Raw genomic sequence first — 17,671 nt, forward strand, 5'->3', positions numbered from 1 at the left:
CCCCAGGCGAGGAAGCGTTATCCAGCGAGCACAAGGCAGCGAGGAAGGTCCTCTGGTAGCGTGGAGAAGTGACAGCCAGCCCTGGGAACGTCTGCCAGCCGTTGCGAAGCATCCCCGGGCGCCTGCATCTTTAGCTCGGGCTCCCAGCGCCTCAGAGCGTTCACAAATACTTTTGCGCAATTCGAGGTTTGAACAAATAAGGCTTCCTGAGAGGCAGCTCGGCACTAACGCGGTTAGTCACAGCCCAGGGGGGGAAGCAGAAGGGAGGAGGTAAACCGAGTCATGCAGCTGCTTCGTTAAAAGGCTATTTCAAAATAACGGACACGGGGGGCGGATCACAACTGTCGTGTCCCCCAAGGGCTGAGGTTGGCCAAGGAGCAATTTCCCCTCAGCTCTGTTTCTCACGTTGGCTCACCTCAAGCATAATTCCAGTGCTACTTTTTAAGCCTACGTATCACAAATTAGCCACCTAAAATTTTTACTCCTAGGTATTTCCTAACGGCTTCACAGCGGAGCGGCTACACCGAGCGCTTTCTGGGCTGCCCGCAGATGACAGTGACAGACAGATCGGTGGCAATGAAGTTATTTTGTCTCCTTTTGCAGCTGACTAAATTTGCATTGGTATTTTCACGGTACAGACCCCACCTTTCATCTAACATGATTAATGCCGTTGTAAATGCACAGAAAGAACCAGCTGCTTCTGGCTTCTTAGCTTCTACCGAGCAGCTGATGAAAAAAGAAAAAGTCCTTTTGTTCAAGCATCTCTAGAGCCTCTGCAGACTTTTTGAAGAGCCTTTTATTTCAAAAGGTTAGAGAAACGTGGTGTCTAGAGCTGGTGTATCCCGCTTTTCTCCCCACAAGCCCGGATGGTGTCGGCTGCCATCGGAGCACCCAGGGCAGCGCAACCGGTGCCAGCCCACGCTGTCAGGACGTGTATATATTATGCGCACATCAGCCAGGGATGCAACAGGGCATCGGGTACCAAAGGTTTTGCTCGTGTCTTTGCGTGGTCCTCGTGAGCACAGCTTATGCCCGGCCAGAGAAGGGGCTGGACAAGCTGGAGGGCTCCAAACCCATCCCTGGGACGCCACGGATGCTCCGGCAGGACCCACGGCTTTCATCCACAGCCCTAAGGGTTGGGGCAGGTTATTCACAGGCTGAACACGCTGCGTGGCCCCAAACCGCGTAGAACTACAGCGTGGGTCTGGCACGCGCAGGGCGGAGGGAATGCGGCGTGCCGCGGGGGTAAAATTCAATGGGAATTGGGCAGGTGGAGGAGCTCGGCAGCAGGGTGCCGTTTGCGAGCCAGCCGCCAAGAGGTGCCAGCAGCTCTTCCAGAGCCCAGGCAGCTCCTCCGGCTCCCGCTTCACACCAGACTTCTTCCTTTCTCCCATTTCTTTAGCAATCAGCCCAGTTTCAGCTCTGCTGGGAGCAGCAGGGCTCTCCCTGCCGTCACCCACCCCCCAGTACGCCCAGGTTTTGCCCCCGCTTGGTATAAAAACACACCCGAAGCCCAAACCCTCCCCAGGCAGTTTGGAGGAGCTGAACTAACCCCCCGTGTTCACACCGGTCCTGGAGTGACGCACAAAAGGTTTTGCAGGAGCAACGCTGATGCTGCCGAAAACCGAGCCGGCTGCTGGCGAGGCTGGGGCCGGCGGGCAGGGATGGCCGGGAGCCGGAGGGCAGGGATGGCCGGGAGGATTGAGGGTCTTCATTGCCACCAATTCCAGAATGTAGTGGCCCTGCTTGTCAGGAATGAAAAACAAAACCATGGCATGCTTTGCAACAGCTCCAGCAGCTGCTCCTACCCCTTGGGGATGCTGCTTTTGTGGAAAATCACATTTCTCTGATGGGAGAGTGAGGAGCTGGTGCCAGGGAGCCTGCCTGCTCCGTGGGAAACGGAGCCACGACTGGTCCCAGCGCAGCTGCGACAGGATGGGGACGAGAAGATGACGGCATCCTTGCAGGGACCCATGGAGATATGGGGCAGGGGCACTGGGGAGAGGAGATGTCCCGGCTCCCGACAGCCTCCGCCACTCCATATTGCTCACAATCACCTTTAAACTCTTGCTGCTGGCCCCGAGGAAAGGGACTTGCCCAGGTTAAAATTTCACCCTACCTCAACCTGACTGACATGTCTCTGGCTTTCAAGTCTTATCTTCAAGGGATTTTTCTCCCCTTCCTCTGAATTTCCCGACTGGAGAAGCTCCCCAACACAGAAACAGCTACTAGCGTTCAGCCAAACCGGCGGCATCACCAGGGATGTTTAATTGGGGTAAGGGAGAGGAGAAAAAAAAACCCAGTGTGATACAGGCAAACCCCTTGGCGGCGAGCAGCACGGGGAGGGGGCTGCGAGTGCCCCCAGTGCAGCCCAGCACCCCCCAGATCCCCGGAGGGACGGGGGCTGTGCGCACCTATTCCCACCCCGTCTCCCCCAGCAGCACCCCGCGGTGGTACCCACACGTGCTGCCTCCTCCCCGTCAGCCCCCCCCCCCGGCTCCATCCATCTGCCCAGCCAGGCAGAAACACAGAATCATTGCGGAAACCAGGCGTCGACGACAGAAGCCTTTTTTCACGTCTGACAAAGCACAACCACTAGGAAAAATGCAACAGCACGAGGAATTTCTTCTGCTCCTTCTGCCCACATTTGCGTTTCTGGACAAGTTTCAGTCGATGCATCTCCAGCCACCCTGGCTTGGGAGCGATGTGGGGCAGACAGACAGACAGACAACCTCCAAGAGGCAAAGGCACACACAAACCCTGATGCTCGCGAAGCAGAAGCGGCGTTGCGGCTTACCTGGCGCTTTGGAAGGTCGCAGATGCTGATTTTCCAATAGCCCCGAATCCAACTCCCACTGCCAGACCCTCTGAAACAGGAAGGAAAAAAAGCAGTGAGGTCAGACCCTCCAACAGCCCTGAGACCGTCCCTCCTCCTGCGCTTCAACGGAGCAAAGACCGGTGTGAGCAGGAAAGCAGGACTCCGGGCCAGGTCGTTACCCTTCTCATTTTAATCTAAATTCATTTAATCAACGTAAGAGCCTGCCACGCTGCCCAGGGCACTTCCCCACTCTGCCCCAAAGCAACAGTTTCTCAGGAAGCCAACACGGAGAGGAGAGATTTCTGTGTTTATGGGTGCACTGGAGGGGAAAAGATGCCAATCCCCCCCCAGCAGAAATACTGTTTTAATAAGGAGCATTGTCAAAAGTCTGGTCAAAAGGATTCTGGATGGATAAACCTCTCTGCAGAGAATGGGCCTCTGCAAGGTGCAGACGAACTGGTGCCACGGGGGGTTCCAGAAGAACCAAACACCGACTTCTCCCATCAAGTCCCCCAGAGCTGAGCCAAGCCAGGACCGGGCTCCCGGCAATGTCACCTCCCCGGCTTCTGGTCTCCCCGTGCCCAAATCCCAGCCCAACGCCTGTACAGACAGTCTGCAAAGCAGCAGGAAACCCAAACGCCACGAGAAAATCCCCACCTTGCAGATTATTTTAGATCACAGTTAATCCCGTAACTTCAGATTACCATTTTTGCCATAAACCCCAAAGAAAAGCCGCCGCGGAGCCGTCCCAGGAGCGCAGCGGGTGCGGGAGCGCCACGATCCCCCACTGCCTCCTCCCTGCGGCTCCTCGGGCAGAAACCGCTCCGTCTTTCCCGCTCCCCTCCTGCCCTCGCGCAAATTTTTCTTACCCTCCCGCCACCGCCACAGCTCCCTCGTCCCTCCCAGAAAAAAAATAATCTTATTTTCAGAAGGCATCAAACCTTTGCTTTTTTTGTTTTTTTTTCCCCCCTCCTTTGTTCATAATCCCCATTTTTTTGTTTTTGGTATCACTCCCCTCTGAGCAAGGCGGGGTGGGGGGGCGAAAAACCATGCCAAGAACAAAAGCAAACCTGTCTGTGTAGCTGGCTGGGCTTTACAGCCTTCAAAAGAGGCAATTAGCCGCTCCGGCTGCTGGCAGCCACGCGAGGGGACAGTGGGGACCGTTCAGATGAGCATTCGAACAGGTTGAAAATGTCACGGAGAGTGTTTACCTGCGTACTGGAGGATAAGGGCGCAGACAAAGAGGGCCGTGTGTGTGTTTGTGGTCTTCTGAATTTCCAGTTGCCTTGGAAACGGACCATAAAAAGCAGCACTAACTGGGATAATCACGGCATTTGCATCCTCGAGTCCAGGCTGAGCGTGGAGAACTGAAACACTTGACAGGTTCTCAGAGCCCTGATCCGAGGCTCGGGATGGAGACAGGGAAAACGACCCTATGCACAGAGTTACGGGGCAAGGAGGCTCCGAGTTGTCCCCAAAATACCGCGAGTGGGTGATAACTCCAGCTAGAGAGCCAGCCAGGGGAACCGAGGCAGACGCCGGCCCCGGGAGGGATCACGCTCTTGTGCAAAGCTCTTGTGCAAAGCGCTCCCCGTGCCCCCCCCCCACCCACCCGGGAGCTGGGTTGAGCAAACTTTGGAGGCAGATCTTTATAAAGACGTTTAATGTTTAATGGCTGTGCTCAGTACGGCTCTCGGGACGTAACGAAACTCCGCACAAACGGGTCTGGCATTGCTCTTCCAAAAGATTTCTTTTTAAGCAAGACTCGCCCAGAGAGCAAAATCCAAAGGACAAAAGTGCTAATTTGTGTGAATAACGAAAATAGCTTTGACAGAGGGGAAAAGCCATAACGCTTTTTGCAGCCCCGCTGCAAAGCGAGTCTCGTGGAATAAGAAACGCAGCGGCACAATTAATGGAAGTACAAATCACATGGACGTGGAAACAAATTATGGGGAATTAAAATCAACAGATGGTGCGTAGTGAACTGCTTATTGGGAGAGGGTGGAGCAGGCGACGGTGGAAGCTGCAGCGCGGTGGAGATGCTCGGCAGCACGGAGAGGAGGAGGTGACACCGCGGCCTCTGGCCACGGGCTCGCCCAGGTCCCCGCTCCCCCCGAGGGGACGCGAGAGCTGGGGCAGGACAAGTGCAACCACGAACCGTCCCACGGTCCCACGGGACCCCCAGCCAAGCAAGTCCGGTGTCCCAGAAGCAGCAGGGACCCCAGCACGTCCCACCGTCGCTGCTGAGGCTGGGGAAGCCTCTCATCCTAGGGAGCAGGCATCGTGTGACGCGCGCGGCCCGTCGCCGAGATTTGCTTCGAGTATTTCATTTAGAACAGCCCGCCAAGATCAGGCGTTCACTGCGCCACTCCAAGAGCACGGGTTCAGCCTCTTTCAAAAGAAGATGTCAAACCTCAAACCGCCTCTGGTTTGCAGGTAATCAAGCAGATGCACAGAGATTTACACGGAAACCAAAGCGAAAGAGCTCGCTGCCAGTTTGCCCAGACTCACAGCCAGCTCAGCCCTCCGGCCGCAGCCCCTCTCCCGGGTATTCTGCACGCACTCAAATTGTAAATAGCCCGAAGTGGCTTTTTCAGGTGGGGAAAGACACAAGAAGAGAAAGGTTAATGTTTCTATGTCAACCACTTAGAGATACGCCGCGCTGAAGGCCCTGCAAATGGATGACTTGGGACATGAGGTCAGTGGCGATGGGTAGGGGAGAGCGGATCTCCTCACCCCCCGAAAGCTCAGGCGTCGGCTTGAAAAATAAACAGCCCTGTGCGAGTTGTGGTTCTTGGCACCGTGGCGAGCAACGGCAGAGAGAAGCACAGCCCCGGGCAACCCCGAGTGACGGAAGGATCTACGGCAGCCACCACCCTGTGGAGGGCAAGGCAAAAGCCCTACGGCTTGGGATGGGAAAGAGGGTGGAAGGCATGTCCCTTGGGAAACCTTTCCATGTCGGAGAGGGTTTTTCAGAGGCTTTCAGTGGCTGAAGCTGTTGTCAGCCCCTCTCGCAACTGGTGATGGAGCTGGCAGAACCGGTGGCCCCGCACAAGCCTGTCAGCTGGAGAGCCCGCGTGGCAAAGGCGCAGGCTGGGGCGTTAATTCCGCGTCTCTCTGCTGAGTTGCAGAACAAAGAAAGAAAAACGTGACCAATCTCAGCCACTGTCAAGAAAACGCTTCTATTTAACCTAAACAAACGGATTTTGCCTCTCTCGGGCTTCCTTGGCTTTACAATTCAAGATGCTTTATCCTGATAAGGCATTACCCGGGGATCAGACTAATCCTACACTAACTTAAGGATCAGCTGCAAACCTCTCCGTTGGCAGGGCTCGTCGCAAAGGCATGTTTTCCTCTCTGCTTGTTTTCTGAGAAAAGAAAAAAAAAAAAAAAAAAGCTTCAAAACCTCAGCCTGCAAAGCGATAACCGTGCTGGAGGGTCACTGCAGAGACTCCTGTCGTTAATGCTGGGTGGCTGCGGGATCTGTTACGGCAGCCTGCTGATGGCGGTGGCGAGGGCAAAAGCATGACATCCATAGGTGTCCTTACTGATATGCAGAGCTGATCAAAACCAGAGCATTTTCATAGCACCACGGACTGTCCACTAGCCCCAAAGCCAAGGGGAACCCTTCTTCCCTGCTCTGGGAGCTCATACCATCTCTGGGGCCAAGCCCCGCCATCCTCCTCCACTCTCCCTTAGCTTCTGGCTGTTGCTGTGTCCAGGATCACAGAACCACGGAATGGTTTGGGTTGGAAGGGACCTTAAAGCCCACCCAGTGCCACCCCCTGCCCTGGGCAGGGACACCTCCCACCAGCCCGGGTTGCTCCAAGCCCCGGCCAACCTGGCCTTGAACCCCTCCAGGGATGGGGCAGCCACAGCTTCTCTGGGCAACCTGGGCCAGGGGCTCACCGCCCTCACAGCCAAGAATTTCTTCCCCAGATCTCATCTAAATCTTTCCTCTTTCAGCTTGAAACCGCTCCCCCTCATCCCATGGCTCCCCTCCCTGCTCCAGAGTCCCTCCCCAGCTTTCCTGGAGCCCCTTTAGGGACTGGAAGGGGCTGGAAGGTCCCCCCTGAGCCTTCTCTTCTCCAGGCTGAACCCCCCCAGCTCTCTCAGCCTGTCCCCACAGCAGAGGGGCTCCAGCCCTCCCAGCATCTCCGGGGCCTCCTCTGGCCCCGCTCCAACAGCTCCGTGTCCTTCCTGTGCTGTGGACTCCAAAGCAGGGCACAGCGCTCCAGAGGGCACATTCAGACCAATGCCATGGTAAGCCACGGGCACAGGAGGAGGACGCCATGCGGGAGCAGGGACAGCACGCAGGTCTAGCAAGAGCGTTGCTCTGAGCCCAAAAAGCACCTTCACAGGGAAGGCAGCCAGCGCAAAATATGGAAAGGAAAAGCCCAGAGGGAACATCCCAGCAAGGAGGAGTCGGTGCAGAGGGAAGGGCTGTGGAGCAGAGCCAAGCTAGAGGAGCACAGCGTCATGTCAAGGCAGCAGGGGCCGGCAGAAGGTGATGGCGCGGTAAGACACGACGGCCACAGCACTGAGCAGAGCAGCCAAGGAGAGATTTACACTACGCACGAACCGTCGTCAAGGAGGACGGCATTTTAATCCAAGAGCACCTCCGACACCTTCACGCTTGGCCTGAGGTCCCCAGCTCCAGCAGCGGCACTCCAGCAGCGGCGAGCAGAGGGGACTCGGGTGTGTGCAGGATGCTGCTACCGCCCTGCTGTTATTTCTCCTTTAATTTCACTTCAGTGCCCCATCAGCAGAGCTGTGAAACAGCACGAGATGTTCCTTCTCGTTGAGCCAGGAGGACAGTGACAGCGTTCCCGTCTGTCTGCTCTAATCCACAGGAGCAGAGGAATTGGCTGGGATGGGCTTCGGGCTGAGGCCCACCACTGATCCATCTCCTCCCCCTCGGCGTGGAAATCTCTGCACCCGCTCCACGCCGGGACGGTCCCGCGGAGGCCAGAGCTCTCCAGCCCCGCAGGGACCACGAGGGCTCCGGAGATGGTGCATTGCCGAGATGCTCTGGGCTACAGGAGGGCGTCTTGCCTTTGGACTAGCCCAAAAAAAGCGCCTCGTGCGGCGCTTTCCAGGGAAGTCTTCTCCTGGGCAGGGAGGAGAGGAAGGTTTGCTCAGGCGGGAGCGAGGTGCCGGCATCGAGGCAGCCCACAGTGGACGTGGGATGGTCCTGGGGCACCTGGATGCAGCTCTGCCAGCTCCTAACCAGCCCTGACACCAGAAACCTGGACAAGGATAACGTACAAAATACACAAATGACTTTAAAAAGGAGAGATCTACTGAAGAGATGGTTCTGCTTGGGAAGCAGACGGCTCGGCCGTCGTTAACACAGACGGCTCCAGCCAGCCCCGACTCACTGCTCGGGTCACATTGACGGTGCTGTGCGTCATCAGAGGGGAGGAAACCCCCAAACTACGCAAAAGTTGGGAGACTACGGGAGATTGAACTCACCTGGGAAGCTGCTTTGCTTTCCCTGCTCTGAAATCTGGTTTTGCCCATTTCCCCCAGTCTGAAATCTGGTTTTGCCTGCTTTTCCCCGATCCGAAATCGCCTTCTGCTGCTGCCCACAGCATTGAACGCTGGTTCTTTGCTCTTGCGCTCTCCATATATCTATTTCCCGAGAAGCCCCGGCTCCAGCCCTGCCCGGAGCGGCTGCTTCCAGGCTCACATCCAGGGGCTCGTCCCCCAGCGCCCGCGGCTGCAAACGCCACATGAGCCTTAAATTCAAAGGATCAACTTGAAAGTGGAATGGCTGACCCCATCCCATCAAACCTCTCCCTTATCACCCACTGCTTGAGTCAACAAGAGCTTGGCAAGCGGAAAGAACCGGGTGGAATTAAGCAGGCTGCGATTTTAAATCCTATTCAGGGCAGCTTATGCAGGCAAGGCAGGGATCACGGCCCTCCGCCGCCCGCTCTCCGTCCCAATCAGCGACCAGCAAAACCTTCCTGCAAACCCGGGCACCGGGTTTCGCGGGGCTCGCCGAGCTCCTGCCCTCGCCAGCTGCGTTTTCGAGCGCGAAACGAGCTTCGCAGCCACCGTGGGAAGCTGCTCGTAATCCTCGGGAGAAGGCCTGTTCACAAAACCAACTGAAAATAAAAGCCCTTCAGATCCCCTAGAAATCCAACGGAGTAAATAGCAAGCATCACTCAGGGGGCCTTGATAAATTACAGAGGCAAGTAAGTTAACCCCAGTTATTATGTTACTCTTCTATGCCATGAAAAGCAAGAAAATAGGCAGTGCACAGAAAACTACATCCTATGTGGAAAAAAAAAAGAAGAATCCACTAAACAAAATTCACTTTTCTCTCCAAATCAGTTTGTCATCACGTAGGCAGGATTTCAGGAATAATGAAAATGAGGTCGCAGCATCCTGGAGCTTGTGCCTTGCTGCCGGCGGCACAGCCCAGCCGTCGCCCACCCATGGGTGTCTTTGCCTTAAAAAAAGGGAAGGGAAACTCCCCTGGGGATGCAGCATGGCTCTCCCGGGCAGGGGAGGAGGAGGAGGAGGAGAAGGAGGATCATCTGCGGTGACAATAAAAAGAGAAGCAACTCACGGATCCCGCAGTCTGAGCGGAGGCAAAAATCTTGGGCTGGGAGGGAGGGCGAAGATCAGAGGAAAAGCAGGGTTTGTAAATAACTTCCACCCACAGCAGCAGCGCTGCCCGCCGGGGACAGCGGATTTCTGGGGTGGATACGGAGAGCGCGGCTCAGCGGAGGTTTGTGCCTGCAGAGCTTTGAAAGAAACGGCAAGAATTATGGATTTAACAGCAGCAAATGTCTGCCTTTGTGAGGAAAGGGAAGAGCCTGCGATGCTGAGGAGACCCTTTGCATGAGGTTAACGCGCACCCGGTGCAACACGGGACAGCGGGTGCCGACATGGACACCGGGCCAGAGACACGCTTGCAAGGCGCATTGCAAAAGCGTCCTCTAATTAAATGAAGCGACACCGCCGGGCTCATAAAGGGCTGCCCAAGTCCTTCTCCTCTGTAATACCAAGCATTGCGACAGCGACACGTACCTTCATGCTTTACCCGCACTGATCCCTGCTCTGGCGGCATCCCCAGCCTGGCGGCAGCGTTATCGGAGCCCGGAGCGACACCAGCTCCTCCTGCGAGGATTTATCAAGCTAATTCTCCTGGGTCAGCAAACGAACACGCTTCCTTTAGGAAGGTACGACGGATGCCAACATGCCATCAATTATTCATCCTGCTCTTTGAAGAACTATTAAGTTCCTAGTGGGAAATTAATCTTGCTATAATGAGGTTTGTATTTCTATGAGAGTTTAAGCATGTCCCTGTCGCCACTGTTCAAACTCTGAGGTTTTTCCCCCCAGGACTGACTTCCAGTTCCCCCTAGGTAACATCATTTTGCTATTACCGCGCAAGAAAGCACAGAGATTAGCCGATTTCAGTGATTTTCAGGTTTCTAGGTATCCACCATTATAAGACTAGCAAGCAGGAGGCTAAAGTCACTTTACAAAGATGTTTGGGGTTTTTTTTTCCTTTTTTAACTGAACCAAGCCAGAAAGCAGTGTGTCCTCAAAGCAGGACACGGTGGCTCTCGCTTTGCATTTGAAACACAAATTGTACCGCGGCTCCGGAGGTGGCCTTGCTTAGCTGCCACCCGCGCACACACGCGGCAGTATGTCCCACCAGTACGTCCCGCCAGCTCCCGTCCCACCAGTACAACCCACCAGCTCCTGTCCTGGTAAGTGGGGTTTCTCCCAAAGCCCCAGCTGCCCTCGCAGGCACCTCGGGCACAAGACCAGGGCTACCAACCCCCCCACAAGCCCCCAGCCCCGGCTCCCAGCCCCAGTTCCCTCAAAGGCAGTAAGAGAGAAGGTGCCCCATGACTTGCCCCATCGGCACGTGTCGGGTTTTCCATCCCCGTGCCCGAAACCGCCGCTGCCCACCTGCCCACGCACGTACAACACAACTACATCCTCTGCTTAAAATGCTTATGGCCCCCGTCACGGCTGCCCTGCTACTTAACGAAAACAAAACAAGACACAGTTTATTACAAAAGATCGCTGCTCCTTAGAGCTCGGCTTCGGCTCAGCTCACCCTGGTGGGACGCAGCTCCCCGGTGGGGGAGAACCGTGGAGAAGTCCTTGTCCTCGAAACGCGCACGTGAGGAGGGTCCGGGGAGCAGCAGCGGGTTGTGGGCGGACGGAGCGAACACACAGGGGGTCCCTGGAGCGTTACACTGTCGTGGACTGTCATCACGCGATGACAGTGCCTGACCTGAAGGCAGCCCCTCAGCCACACGTACGACCTGTCCGCGGAGATCCCAGCGCCAAAAGGAGCTGTGACAAAGTCACATTGGCCAAGCAGGATTTCGGCTTGCTTCACGCCGTCTCGGCAGCCCTGGCAGAAGGTGCCAACTACCGAGGCCAGAACCCTCCTAATTATTACCCTAACCAAAAAGCCTTCCAGCAGAACACAAAGGCAAAATTTAAATGATTAATTCGCAGTTTATAGTGGCGTGTATTATTATTTGCGGTATGAATTATTCACTCGTCCCCTGTCCTCCCCCGGGTTCCTGAGGAGCGAGAGCTTTTGTTTGAGGGACGTATGGTGGGACAGGGATGTGGCCCCGTCCCCCTTTCCCCTGCGGATTCGCAGCGCTCCCATCCCGACCCTGCCAACAGACGGTGACAGGATGGAGAAAACAAAACCCAAGGCATCAGCTGGATTAATTTGCTCAGACAAAGCAGTCCAGGGCAATCATTATTCTCTCGACTCTGCGCAACCACGGGCAGATGCAGGCGGCGAGCGGGCAGAGCCCCGAAGCCCCGGGGATCCTGCCCAGCAGAGCCCCACCGCTCCGAAATGCTGGCTGTGAAAAAAGCAATAGGAGAAATAAACCCCCTTCGGTGCTATCTTTCACCGAAACGCCCTGGTATGAGCAGAGAACTGGGCACATCGTGCGGAGAGGTGCCGGCTCCGGCACGGCTGGTACCGATGGGAAGCCCTGCAGCGCCTGCTCCGGTAATTCCATGCTCACAGGGGAAGAAAAAAAGGTGTGTGGGAGGAAAACCCGATAAAGGTTTGTGGGGACGGCGGCAGTAGGAAAGCGCAGCAAGGCCAGGCAGTTTGAAAATGGAGAGAAATTGCTTTTCTGGGTAGGGAATTGCAGGCAAAGCACCACAGAGCTGCTTCAGCATCACACGTTAGCTCAGCTCCTCTCCCCGCTCCGGGGACGGCTCTAGAACTCAGGAGTTCACCCATTAGAGGCGTTAATAAAGCACCCAGCAGCGGCAGCTCAGGCCCGTGACACACACACGCTACGCTGAAAGAAGGTAAAACACCTCAAAAGCTCCTGACGTGCCCAGACAGCTCAACTCTGCCGCTTTGATTTCCAAAGACAAAAAACTAACGGCGCAGCTTTGCCTCCCAGTTTTCCAGGGATTCGCGGGTGGGTCCCATCGAGGTTATGCGAAGGGCGATGAAAAACGGGAGCTGATGGCAGGGCTGAGCCAGCTGTCACCTGGAAAAGCAAACAGCCGAAATCTCCCGCTCACCGGCGCTTAACAGCAGAACGGACACGAGGAAAGGCGAACCGTACTGCTGCGTGCAACGCCATGGCGTTAAAATGCCATTAAAAGGGGATGTTAAGCCCCAACGGGCTACCAAATGCCTTATCCTGGGGGGATCTCAGGCAATTTCACAGGAGCTTTGTCTGAAAAAAGCCTCCGGAATTGGGCATTCCCAGCATGGGTGCCACCAGCCGAGCGGGAGGGGTTTGAAAAATGGAGGGGACCAGCGAGCCCACGCTGCTCGGAGCAAACCTGGCGGGATGGGACACAAGGTGACTCTGGGTGACTCACGGCAACAGCAATAGGGAAAAACCAGTCCAAGAGAAGCTCCCAGCCTTGCTCGAGCGTTTGCGTCCGTTAAACAAGGTGCAAATGGCGTAGCACGAGGCACTCCTCCTAATGCCACCTCCTGCTTCACCCCGCAGGAGCCAGACCATCTACATCCCATCCTGATTCGCTTTTCTCCCCCGTTTACCGAAGCACGACGTGAAGCGCATCATCGTTTCAATCCCTCGAGCTGCAATGGATCACCGGGAGCTGACGGGGCAGCGTACCGGCACTGCTTACACCAGAGGTACCCGATGGGAAAGAATTCAAGTGACTGCCCAACACCCCAAAGCTCCTTCGTCACGGAAAAGCTTCTCTGGAAGAAGAAAACTCTTTCCCAAAATAATTAGCTTAAAAGCAGGGGCTGACCCGTGCTGGAAACGGGCTCTCCCTGACCCCACACAACCCGAATCCATCACGGATGTTTAATGTTTCATTTCCAGCACGCACGAGATTTCTCAGGCCACTGCTCACCGACGGTTAATGCAACGGATCAGCGAGATCTGATGGGGACAAGAAAGAAAGGGAGGTTCCACGTGCATATTTCAGAGGACCTTCATTCCAGCCGGTGAAAATACTGTCTTTAATGGGCTTTTATCACCTTTGCGGCTGTTACGGCTTACAAAACACTGATCATCAACCCAAAACGACGCCGCGGAGATAAATGCACATTATCAGTTCTCCGCTGGCTTTCCAGGTGTCTGCCTACAAATGAGTTTTTGAAATATGAGCTGCCGCCAGCGGGGCGTTAGAGACCCCGCCACTTCGCCCCGCTGCCCACGCTCTCCCCGCTTCCAACAGTGCCAGCGCGACGGGCCGTGACCCCCCCCGGGTGCAGAGGGGACCTGCCCAACCGTGCCCGGGGAATACACGAAATTACATCCGCGTCGGGCTGTTATTCACCCACTGTTTCCCGAGGCACCCTGGACCCGAAACCTCTGACTCCATCTGCCCAGGAGGAGCCAGGGAAGTCCCGAGGGAGCCGAGCCGGTGGCCACGGAGCCAAAAGCAGCCCAGGGGCCGAGGCCAGGGCCCTTCGCATCCCCGGCAGTGCCACAGCCTGGCTCCGCAGCGGGGCACCCGCACCTCGGGTGCGCGCCGAGGACAGGGAAGGAGCGATGCTCGGCGTGCACAGGCGCCCAGGAGAGCCCTGTTGTGCCGACGGGAGGATTTCTTCTCAGCCTCCACCTTTTCAGGAGCAGTTTTTTTGCTGGTGGCACCTTGCCCTGGGCAGGGGAGCGGGGCAGAGCCATCCCGCGGCTACTGAGAGAGTCACCCACATCCTTCGCCCGCTGCCAGCACCTCGCTCGGCCGCCTCCCCCCGCTTCCCACCCCCTCGCGCAGAAGCTTAACGACTTTGAAGCAAGTGGTTTAACTCCGTCGAGGTGCTTAATAGAGGAAAATGTCAAAATATGTGCCGATGAGGCGACAATTAATGGGAGGTTTGACGAAAGGTTAAAGCAACCTTCCCCCGAGGGAGCGAGCGCGTGCGGCCGCGCTCCTCCTCATCCCACGTGAGTCACCGCCGCGCGAGACGCTCCGCTTGGCATAAAACGCCCAGCACCGTCTTCGGGGGCTGCCTCCGACCTTTCTCCTCCCTGTCCCGGCGGCTCGCGGGGCCATCACGTCGCAGCAGCGTTGCGAACAACAACCGCTCGCTCCCTGACGCATCCGCGCCCCAAGGGTCCCTCTGGAAAGCCAAGCGGAGATGGGATGGGCAGCAGCCGCGGGGAAAGCCACCTCCCAGGGCTGTTTTTTTCCTCCCCGGAGGTGAAAAACCTGTGAAAAATTCACGACTGTTCAAACGTGCATCTTCCCATCCTCGTGAGTCACGAGCTGAGCCGGTGCCAGGGCCAGCGCTCTCCTCTGCTCCCCCGGACCCTCGGCAGCTCTTCAGCTCCATCAAATCGCTGCACAACGCGCTCACCGCACACGCGCACACCTTCCCTGACCCGCGCCTTCCCTTTCACCCTCTTCTCGGAAAGGCGAGCTGCAGAGAAGTCTTCCTCTCCATTTTCTTACTAAAAATAACGCCTTTCAGTAGCAATCAAAAGTGCTCCAGGAGTGCCCGGGAATAACCATTCCCAGCAGCGCGACCGGCAGAAGCGACAGTAGAAGGTCTGCTGTAATTTCGGAAAAAAGGCATCACGCAGACGAGACACGGATTAATGGGTGCAGCTAAACGGCTCCCATTCTCACGCTCTGCCGAACCCCAGTAGGTACCAAACGCGTATTAAAGTCAAAGCTGCAAAATAGTCTCAATTTCAACAGACCAACAAAAAAAAATCCCCATCATTCAAAATGAATGTTACCAATCTCTCAGAACATTCATATAAATAATCACTTTTCTTTATAATTGAGACACAATCTCCCACTCATTGCCTCAGCCCCTCTCTCGGGAGGCTGAGTGCTTTGGAACGCCTGTCCCTGCAGAATTAATTCAATCGATTTTTGGCTAATGACAAAGTAACCAGCCTGGAAATCACCCCCTCCCAAGGAAGACCAATCTGACAGCACAGCACGCAACCTCTGTGCTCTGCAGCCATCCGCGAACCCCTCTCTCCGTACCCAGCCCCTCGGCAGCAGGCAATCCGTTTGCATCCTCGGATTCGCCCCCATCCGAGGACCAGCCCCATCACAGAAAGCACCAGCCCTGGCTCTGTCTGAGGGACAAACTCTGGCTGAACCTTGGTTTAAGGTTTAAAAAGCTGCAGCCTCCAGCATCCCACCTCGCACCCGCCGGCGGAGCACATCGAGCCCGGACTTGGCCACTGCCAGGCAGCGGTGAGACACCACCACGCCTGGGGTGCTCAGCTGGGAGATGTCAAACCACCCCACGGTTTAGGTACAAACCTCACCGCGGAGCTCCCTCCTCACCAGCGGGAAGATACCCTTTCGTTTCGGGCACGGCTCTGCCAGCTGATGCCCAGAAACCCGTCGCACGCCTACGTTGCACACCTCCATCGCACGCCTCCGTCCCTCAATGCCAGGATCATGCGGGCAGGCCAGCCGAGGAGCGATGGATGGGACTCAATCACTGCCCACCGCTGGAGATGTCCGCAACATCTGGGACATCTTGGGACTGGGCCAAGGGGTGACAATGCCAGGGTCCCCACCAGCTTGCCCCATTTTGGCCGGCCGGACCGAAGCCGGCAGCACGGGGTGACGGCAGCTCAGGGATGGGCAGGGCGAGCTGCCGGCACGGCAGGACAGGCAGGATCCCCCCCCACTAACGTCAACCAACAACCAGAGCCAAACCCCGCCGTCTGCTCCTCTCCTCCAGACAGCCATAAAGCAGGAGACACAGAAAAGGACATTAAAACTGGTTCAAGCTGTAAGAAGCCATAAAGAAAAGCAAGCGCCCAGGGAGCCCCCGCATCTCCGTGGGCGGTTCTCACCCCCAGGACTGTCCCCGGCCAAGTCCCGCCGTGCGGAGGGCGGCAGGCAGGTCTCACGCTACCTGGCCCAAGGGCACTCAGCCGAACCCTCCTCCTTCCCAGGCGAAGCTGCAAACAAGCGCGTTTCAAATCAATTTGACGTTTACCACGCGTTGGCACAGACTTCCCTGCTACCCCCGCCCTACTCCCCGCTCCCCGGGGTAAAACAAAGCGGCGGCAGCACTCGCTGCCAACCTCCGCACCTTCCGCAGGGACGGAGAGGTGCCGCGGAGCTGCCCCGGGGACGGGCAGGAGGTGCCTGGCCTGAATCCATCACCAATGCGAGGAACTGCCACCCGGAGCACGGTGTGCCTTGACGCGAGGCTGCCCAGAGACACCGGCGCCAGCCCGGTGCCAGGGGGACACAAGCAGGCTGCCGGCACTGTAAATCCTGCTCCCGCTCCTCCGCGCCAGCCCCGGGCTGTGCCTTCCTCGGGGCATCGTCTCGCCTCTACCCCAAACGTCGGCCAGAACCCGACCTATGAGTTTTGGGGCTAAATCTTTCCTTCCTGGGCAAGCAGAGAAGGAGGGTCCCCAAAACCACTGCCAGACGCCGGAGCGTGGCGCGGGTGCCGAAGCACGGTGCAGCCAGGCGCCTCTTGCTGCCATCCCCAGGCACAGTCCCAGGGGGATGAGCTCGGGTGCTGTCACCTGGGGGTGCAGGGACCTTCCCCCCGACCCCCTGCAGCTTCGCAGGAGACGCATTCGTCCTTGTCATAGACGCCACCAGCTAAAAGTTTCTCCGTTTAAAAATCTTTTCCCTCCTGCCCGTAGCGGCACCCTCCCTCCTCCCCGCAGCACTTTCGCCACCGAGGCTGAATTTATTCTGGATATAGCTCCTTGCTTTGTTCCTTTTCATGGAAAAAAAAAAAAAAAACAAACCCACCCAATTTCAGCTTGTTAATGGGTTTCTGGCAATGGGAACGGGAGAGAAAGCCTCAGATGGAGCCCTGCGAGATCTGGGGGGCGAGCAGGGGACGTCAGTGTCACCTTACACCATGACCGTGGCTCTGAGCACGCTGCTGCTGCGTCCTGCTTGCTCCCTCCCAGACACCGCTGCGTAACGGTGACACTTGAGGCAGAAACGTCGCAAAAATTGAATCGGGGAGCAAACACGGAGCGATAGGACTGAATATACAGAAAAGCAAGATGTTTTCTTGCAGGAAGGAAAGGGCTGGAGCAAAGGGGACGACGGGGCTCCGTGGCTGCCTCGCTCTGCCCACCCCATCCCCCCCCCACGGAAAAGGAAAATTCAGGTTTCCGTGGTAACGTTAGGGTGGTCGGAAGCATCATCTGGCGCCCGCCAGCAACCAGGAGTGGGTGGCAGGGGAGGGTGCGCCCGGCCGGGATGCCCCTCAGGGTGACGGAGGGAGGTGGCACTGTGGTCCCCGCAGCCAGCGGGATCCCGGCCAGGTACCTGAGCGGTTTTTGTGGGAGAAACACGCATTTCCCAACTGCCGGAGGAAAGCAAGGCAGGGCATCGCCACAACCTGACAAGAGGAAACATCTGCACGTCCACCGCCGT

The 17,671-nt window shown here is 56.8% G+C and overlaps 2 protein-coding genes across 4 annotated transcripts in view; one reads left to right on the plus strand and one right to left on the minus strand.

Moving 5' to 3' along the window:
- Positions 1 to 17,671, plus strand: part of RPL38 (ribosomal protein L38) — a 314,431-nt gene that overhangs the window by 64,016 nt on the left and 232,744 nt on the right. The window lies entirely within an intron of this gene.
- Positions 1 to 17,671, minus strand: part of SLC39A11 (solute carrier family 39 member 11) — a 98,409-nt gene that overhangs the window by 22,662 nt on the left and 58,076 nt on the right. For all 3 annotated transcript variants that reach the window (XM_063352079.1, XM_063352080.1, XM_063352081.1), the window contains exon 7: positions 2,798 to 2,867. In XM_063352079.1, the coding sequence (XP_063208149.1) occupies positions 2,798 to 2,867 (70 nt within the window). The remainder of the gene's footprint in view (positions 1 to 2,797; positions 2,868 to 17,671) is intronic.

This window comes from Chroicocephalus ridibundus, chromosome 14 (assembly GCF_963924245.1).
Source record: "Chroicocephalus ridibundus chromosome 14, bChrRid1.1, whole genome shotgun sequence".
NCBI lineage: Eukaryota > Metazoa > Chordata > Aves > Charadriiformes > Laridae > Chroicocephalus > Chroicocephalus ridibundus.